At 41.4% G+C, this 8,666-nt stretch overlaps 1 protein-coding gene across 1 annotated transcript; it reads right to left on the reverse strand.

Moving 5' to 3' along the window:
• Positions 1-1,808: 1,808 nt before the first annotated feature.
• On the reverse strand, positions 1,809-2,910 carry LOC131249258 (NADPH-dependent aldehyde reductase-like protein, chloroplastic). Its single transcript, XM_058249910.1, has one exon. The coding sequence runs from the start codon at positions 2,828-2,830 to the stop codon at positions 2,024-2,026; it is 807 nt and encodes a 268-aa protein (XP_058105893.1). The 5' UTR covers positions 2,831-2,910; the 3' UTR covers positions 1,809-2,023.
• Positions 2,911-8,666: the final 5,756 nt, after the last annotated feature.

Here is an 8,666-nt window from a genome sequence, read left to right on the forward strand (position 1 = left end):
AAAAGAGATGGACGGATTGGATACAATGGGGCCTACAGAGTTTACTCAGTACATAATCCGCTTCCTCGGGCCGGGGTAGGACGCAATTCGCTTCCATTGCATCGTAAAATTCTGTGACGTTCATGTGACATTCACCATGATTTATGTATCTTATCCACTCCGTTCATCTATATTACCATATAATTTCATCGCTTGATCCCAAAAATGAATCATATATAAAGTTCAAATGGACCACACCACAGAAACAATGTGATTTGAATGTCTACCATTAAAAAATTCTTAGGGCCACAAAAGTTTTGGATCAAGCTTATACTTGTGTTTTCCCTTCATCCATGTCTTCATGATATCATGAACGGGTTGGATGACAAATAAAAATCACTGTAGGGCCTAGCAAGGTTTCAACGGTGGAAATCATTACTCCTATTGTTTCCTGTAGTATGATCCACGTGATCTTTGGATATGCTTAAATTTTGAGCTGAACGCCTTAAATTATTTGTAAAAACTAATGGACAGCGTGGATAGACCACATTCATTCAAGGTGGGCCCAACTAAGTTTACTCTGTATGATAAAACCTTACAAAGTAACTCGGTACGCAATCCGATTTCTGCTGGGAATAGAGGTGCAGTAGATCCTCCTACGTTTCCTCCTTGCACAGAAGAGAGAGAAAGAAAGAGAAGTAACGGCATTTGTTTTGGCGCTTGGAGGAGGGAAGCTGCCCCACATCTTAGAGCCAATAAAGCTCGTGGCACGTCAACTACCTCTTATCGTACTGAGTTACTCAGTACACAATCCGATTCCATGGCATTCAACTTTACTTCCAGCAATTATAATAATAATAATAATAACCTATTTCTAACACATTAGCCGCTTAATCTTTAATACAAGTAGGCCCTTAGGGTTTTACTTTTTGCGACACTTAAACCTTGCTTTATGATGTAGAGTGGGTCGCAGACACTTTTATGTCCAAGATGGATTAGAGAAGGACTGATCGGAGGCAGAAGTCATCAAGATCATTAAAACCTTAAAACAAGCATATCTCGCAAACTGGAATGAGTTACTCGATGTATCATATATGATTTTAGGATAGGATGAGCTACTTTACCCTATGTCAGATTGCCCACGCAGAATTTGCAAGATTCCATCATATCTACAGTAGATTTTAAACTTATTTTTATTTCTTTTCATGGTGGATTAGAGAAGTCTCTGTGAGGAGTCCGTGGATTCGGATAAGGTGATCGACCTCATCACGTTGATCCCCGGGTCACTTTAGATACTTCACTAGCATTTTTTGATAAGTTGCCTCCCATATATAATAGGTGGTGTGCTCCCTGAATTTGAACCATTTACCAGTCACAAGCCGAAAAAATCTACTTGCTGCAATTTAATTTGGCCACCTCATCATCCGTTGTATTTAATGTTGCAATGATTGACAAAGTCGTGTTGTCGGTATGGATGTGGAAAAATTGTGGTAAGGAGAGGGTCTAGATTCATGCTCATCTCTTTCACACACACCAAAAAAATATTAAAAGAAAAAAAAAAAAAACTGTGTAATAATCTTAGAAGGGTCAGTTTGGATAGGATTGGTTTGATTTCAGACTTTTGGATTTTGAATTCTCTGCAATACTGTTTGTCGTGACCCAAAGGTGAGATATTCTTCACCATTTAAAGGTGAATTACTCTTCTCCATTTATAGCATCCTCACATACGTTGTGACCCACCTGTGCTTTTAACGGTCTGATTTTTGATTAAGATAAGCTTAAAATGTAACTCAAAATGACAGTGGCCCCACACAATCAACATGATAGGATAGTAGGATAAGATAAGCTTATTCAACAACCAATCATAAAACCATTCATGAAATGACACAATACCCATCTCATAATATCATAACGCTACGCAACCCATGCAACACACATACATATAGCTCTAAAACTCAGTGACTGGATTGGAAACTAGGTTGAGTTGACTCACTGAGTCAACTCAACCAGGTCTATTTTTCTTGTTTTCTTAGGTTGGGAGATTTCAGATGTAGCCACCATTGACACGAATGACTTGGGCATTCACCCATTCCCCTGCATCACTAGCCAAGAACCCCACCATGGGTGCAATGTCCTCCGGTGCACCGAGCCGCAGCATTGGGCTTTCGCCGAGGATCATCTCCACGACTTCCTCCGACTTGCCGCTGTAGAACATGGGTGTCATTGTGGCCCCTGGGGCTATGCTATTGGCTGTGATCATGGTCCCTTTCAGCTCCCTGGCTAATACCTTTGTCATCGTCTCGACTGCAGCCTTTGAGGCTGTGTAGGCTGAGTAGCCGGGCCGCAACGATCCAACCGTTGATGATGAGAATGTTATTATCCGTCCACCACCACCCTTCACGAGACGGTTGGCTGCTTCCCGGCAACATATGAATGTTCCTTTGCAATTTACACTGAAGGTCCAATCGAAGACCTCGACGGACGTGTCGGCCAGTGACGGGTAGGAGTAGTCGCAGACTGCGGCAGTGGTGATGAGGATGTGAATTTTGCTGAATGTGGATTCGGCCTGGTCGAACAGGTTCTTTACTTGGGCTGGATCGGAGACGTCGGTTTCGACTGCGATGGCACGTGGGTAGGATGAATTGGTGATCTTGGACACTAGATCATCAGCTACTTTGTGATCGCCGATGTAGGCGATGACCACGTTGGCGCCAAGGGAGGCGAGGTGGAGGACGACGGCGCTGCCAATGCCACCTGTGCCGCCTGTCACGATGGCCACCCGGCGATGCAACGACGTGGATGCGAATTGGGGCTGGTCTGTGACAGTGGCATGTGGAGTAGTACTTCCCATGTCTCTCTCTCTCTCTCTCTCTCTCTCTCTCTCTCTCTCTCTCCCTCCTTTGTGACTCAGTAACTCAGTCACTCAAAAACACACTTTCTTCCACTCACTCAGTGATTATCTCTCTCTCTCACTCAGTGACTCGGTGATTCAGTCACAATCTCTCTCTCTCTCTCTCTCTCTCTCTCTCTCTCTCTCTCTGTCATTCTAACCAAGCAAGCGTACCTGAATATATAGAATTTCTAGTGGCATTGAATTATTGTCTCTCTCTCTCTCTCTCTCTCTCTCTCTCTCTCTCTCTCTTTACATTGGTTGGCTGATATGTCTTCTCTCTTCATTGGTTGGCTGAGATGTCTTCTCTCTTCATTGATTGGCTGATCTAGATTGGGCCTTTCATCATGTGGGCTCCACTATGTATGTTTAGCAGAAATGACCTGGTCCTGTTTGATTCGACCATCGGGTCCATTTCTTTGGTTTGCACGTGTGGCCCACTTGATGGTTGGAGTGATTTGATATTTGGGGTCCATCAGATGAATGGTTCGGAATTCAAATACACAGCAACATCGGTGGATGTGGAGGGACCGACGGTCCCAGTCTACTTGATTTCTCTATCCTACTAATTCAGTTGCGAGGGAGGAAACTTTGTGAGTTTGCTACCAATTAGAAAATGGTTTCCTATGTGAAATGGGAATGGATTAATGTATCACTACCGTTTAACAAGCTTGATTCCGAGTCTTGGTTGATTTGAACTTCTATTTGAATCAAAGCTGAGCTTTTTAAAACCAATCCAAGTTGAGCTTTCGAGTGACTTGTTTTGTGCCCAATTTTAATTTTAAGTGGACCATATTGTAGGAAATAGTTGTGATTGAATCCTCACCATTAAAAGGTCACAAAGACCTGGATGGAAAGATCACACAAAAATCATCTTGATCCAAAACTTTTGTGGTCCACCACAAGTTTTTAATTGTCTATTACCACTCTTTCCTGTATTATGGTCCACTGAGATTTCAATCTACTCTGTTTTTGGGATCATGCTCTAAAATAGGTATTCAAAATGGTAAATTCATCATGGTGGGTTCCAAGGTCAAAGATCCCACCCACCTTAGGGATCCATTGAAGCAGCGCCCTACAAATCCACTTTATCGATCAATTTGAGCCAACTCTTCAAGTGAGACTACTTACCTATTTGTAATAGAAGTAATTAAAAAAACAAAAAAGAAAACAAAAAAGACTAATATAATGATAAGGAAGCCGATTGCATATTGAGTAAACCTACATTGATTTATGTATTTTATCCCCTCCCTATATCCATTTTACTAGATAATTTTAAAACTTTAGCCTAAAAATAATTCATATTCATGGCTAAAGTGAACCACACTATAGAAATCAATGTAAATCGAAAGTTTACCGTTGAAAATTTCTTAAGAAGTCACAAAAGTTTTATATTAAGTTGATATTTGTGTTTTTTTTTTTTTTTTTCATCTTATGAAAATGTGTAATATTATAAACATGTTAGATGACAAATAAACATTATTGCAGGCCTTAATAAGGTTTCAATTATGAAATTTATTATTTTCATTATTTTGTTGTCAGGACTAATGTCCTCAAACTTCAAGGATGCTCGACTGGTCGAGTGGATTGCTCGATCGGTCGAGGGAGCTGCTCGACTAGTTGAGATACACTCGACTCAAAGTCCAGCGAGCTTGTTGTTTGAGTGTCCGTGATGCTCGACTAGTCGAGGGTCAGACTTTCGACCGGTCGAGCAGGTTACTCGACCAGTTGAAGCTCTCCTTCGACTAGTCGAGGTTACGCAGATCCTGCGTGGATTGTGTAAATTTGAGGCGGTTTCTGAACTTTTCTAGACTTTTCTAGACTAGGTGCGTGAGTAGAGTTTCTTAAACTATAAATAAGGGTCCTTCGAGCTATTCTAAAGTATTATAAGGCTTTCTAAAAGTTTTCCAAGGGTTTCGAAAAAGATTTTAGGGTTATCAAATGGTATAGCAAGGGTGAGATTCGAGGTTGTTCGAATCGGGTAAGTCATTTCTCTCGTAATTTATATTTCATAGTGGATTTCTGTCGCTTTGTGCCGTGGTTTTTTCCCGCAAGAGTTTTCCACAGTAAATCTTTGTGTTCTCTTGTGATTGCTTAACGTTATTGGATTGCTATCCTAGATTTAGATCTGTGTGATTTTATAGTACAAATCCCTAACATATTTAACTCTAAAATTTATTATTTTCATTATTTCCTAAAGTGTGTTCTACTTGAGTTTTTCATATATTTCAATTTTAGGCTCAACTATTAAAATGAAGTGAAAAAATGAATGGCCAACGTGAATAAACTACATGCTTTCCTACTACAAGGTTTACTTGGTACCATAAAAGCATAATGAAAAACTTAGTCCCCATGCATTTTTAATACTGAGAGCTGTCACCTCAGTATTACTTTATCGGACAACGAGATATGTAAATTGCCCACAAAGATAGTTGAAGGTTTGGTGTCATGGGCTCCCATTGAAATCACTTCTCATTATGGTTATCACATGTGATGATAACCTATGTAAGGCCCAAAATTCAGGTAAATGCTGGCTTGTCAGAATCCCCTGGAAATTGCACATGGCCTTCCTTGGAATAACTACAAACGGATGATTACAGCCGGTCAGGGTGCTATTGGGCCACCGACAGTCCACTGTGGTGGACCCCTCGGATCCAATGGTCCACCATGATCATAGGTGGACCCATGCAAGCAGATTGTGCATATTTCCATCGTGCCCCGGGCTGTGTGGGGTCCATAGAGATGGATGTGATGAATCCACTCTGTCTATCTGTTTTGAAATACCACAATAGGATTTACATGCTGAAAATCAGGCATATCGAAAAGTCAAGCGGGCCACACCAAAAAACAGTGGGAACAGCAACGTCCACCACCGAGACCTTCCTGACCATGACATTTATTTGCCATCCAAACCACACATAGAACTATTACCACTCAGATAAACTGCAGGAACAAATATCATCTTGATACAAAACTTTTATCACTGCCAGGCGTTCAATCCCCACTGTTTCGTGTGATATGTCCCGTATGAGTTTTGGATTTGCCTGATTTTTGTAATCCTATCCTATTGTGATCTTTCAAAACAGATGGACGGATTGGATTTGTCATGTAAATCTCTGTGGGCCCCACACACAGGAAATCCCTCCCCACTTAAGCCCTGTGTATGTTTGCGCCGTGATCAGATGTGGGCCCACCCTAGCTCTTAAATTGGTCTTTTCATTCAATTGGCAAGCTCTTTTCTGAATAATTGTTCAGATGATATTGGGCAATCTGAAATCTACGGTGGACCCCTATTATCCAACGGCCCACCGTGATCATAGGTGAGCCCATATATTTGCACGTGATCAAGTAGGAAGAATTCTCCCATCTTTGACCCCACCAGTGTTCGAAATATGGTATCTGATATTTCAATCGGAGCCATTCACTTTGTGGGCCTCATTATGGCCTACGTTTAGAGAATCCTACTTACAGTTACTTCTCTTTCGGGCACTTAAAATGTTTACAATTCATCGTTTTTGTTGACCACCGTCGGTTTAGAGGACACTAATCAGATGCATAGAAGCATCTAATCCATGTAAATCTTGAATATATTTCCATCCGTACTATGTCCTACTAGTTGGACGGATCAGATTGACGTGTCACCTGCATATGTATCACCGAAGCTAGATCGTCTACCATAGTCCGTACTTCTCGTTCTACGATGCAACACACCTGGGGCTGAAAGTTGGGCGGGTTTAACCCGACTGACCCGTGACTAACCCGACATTGGGTTGGGCTCGGGCAAGGCTATACAAACACAAACCTGACAAAACTTGAGTTGGGCTTGGGTTGAGGTTTCAGGTTGCCCGACTCAACTCGAACTCGATCAATATATAAGTTACTTATAAATTATAATTGAGTTTGGATCACTTGTGTTAAAGGCACACTAGTGATGTCGAGTCTCATTTGTCCACGTTATTTTTAAGGACTCAAGCTAACAAGATATGTTAGATTTCTCTCTCCCAAATAGACTTCGTGCTATGCTACATGTCTTTTAAAGGAGTAGTTATCTTATATTTTAGCCTTTTCTTTTAAGAAAAAAAAAATTCTTTATAATGAATAATCACATCTGTATAATTAATAAAATTATAAATACAAAAAATAAGCCTTATATCAAAATATAATAAACTAATGTAATAACAAAAATATTAACACGTATATACCCAACCAACCCGATCAACTCGGCCGAGCCCGCTTGGGTTGAGAATTCCCAACCCGAGATTAGGTTGAGTTGGGTTAGAATTGAGGTACAGGAACCTTAGGTTGGGTTAGGGTTGAGTACCAACCCAACCTGCGCCACTTTCACCCCAGACACACCTCTGTTGCTGTACGTGTGTACTGTTGTACGGTGAACCACGTGAGATTGGGCCCGGCTACGGTAGATCCCTGGATCTACCAAGATGCTTGAGTCCCCTGACTGCGGGGCCTACCTTGATGTATGTGACTATATCCACGCCGTCCATTGATATTGAAAACTTATTTTATAGCACGATCCAAAAAATTGAAGCAGATCCAAATTTAATATGGACCATTGTACAAGAAATAGTAGTAATTGACCATTAAAATAAGCTTTGAAAATGTTTGGACGGTTTGGATTTAAGGCACATGTATCAATATGAGTCCCGCAATTACGGGATCTCACCTAATCCGCTCACCATGTGCTGACAAACTCTGACACAATTGGATAAGAAAGACCAGTGCCACTAATCCAGTGGGCCCTACCATGGAAGGTGCACAGATAAAAAAATAACATGGTCGGAAGATCCTCATCGTCCTTATGATCTAACTCCACGAAATGGACGGTTAGGATCATTAATGTGAATGGTTGCTCCACACGTCGAACGGTCCAGATCCCCTCAAATTAAGCCGCGCGTGTTGTTTTATAGGCCACAGACACGAAGGTACCGACAGTTCCCCACGGATGCAGGTGCGGCCGCACAATTTCAATTTTCTCGTGAACAGAAAATGTGGGCCCCACATGCGATGTCAATTAATAGGGTGACGTTGCATTTATGGACGCGGATTGGCTACTCCCCCTGACACCAGCCAATGGCTGGTGGTGGGTGCTTCGTGGGACCCACCATGATGTATATGTTTCATCCATTCCGTCCATCTATTATTACGGATCATTTTACATTATGAGACCAAAAATTAGGTATATCCCAATCTTAAGTGGACCACATTACATGAAACAGTGTTGAATGAGCGTCAAACCATTAAAAAACATTTCGTGGCCATAAAGGTTTCGGATCAAGATGATTTTTGTTTTTTCCCTTCATCTGGGCCTGTATGACCTAATCAAAATATTAGATGTCAAATAAACAGTACAGACCTCAGGAGGATTTTAATGATGAATATCCAAACACTATTGTTTTCATATGGTGTGGTCCACCTAAGATTTATATACCTCTCATTTTTGGGATCAACCATAAAATGATCTGTAAAAATGGATGAACGGAATGGATGAAACACATACATCATGGTGGGGCCTACAGAGCACCGACCATCAGCCCCGGGGGCTGGTGTCAGGGGGAGTAGCCAATCCCTTTCCTACATTTATTATACGGAAGAAATCTTGAATGATGACATAGTCTACGTGTTTCCACGTGTCATACGTGTTCAAGATCATGGTTGACGCGGATTGCATCTGTGGGGCCTACCTTAATGCATGTGTCTTCAATCCACACCGTTCATCAATTTTTCCAGATTATTTTAAGGCATGTGCCAAAAAATGAAACAAATCCAAACTTTAAGTGGA

Source organism: Magnolia sinica, chromosome 6 (genome assembly GCF_029962835.1).
Source record: "Magnolia sinica isolate HGM2019 chromosome 6, MsV1, whole genome shotgun sequence".
Taxonomy (NCBI): Eukaryota; Viridiplantae; Streptophyta; class Magnoliopsida; order Magnoliales; family Magnoliaceae; genus Magnolia; species Magnolia sinica.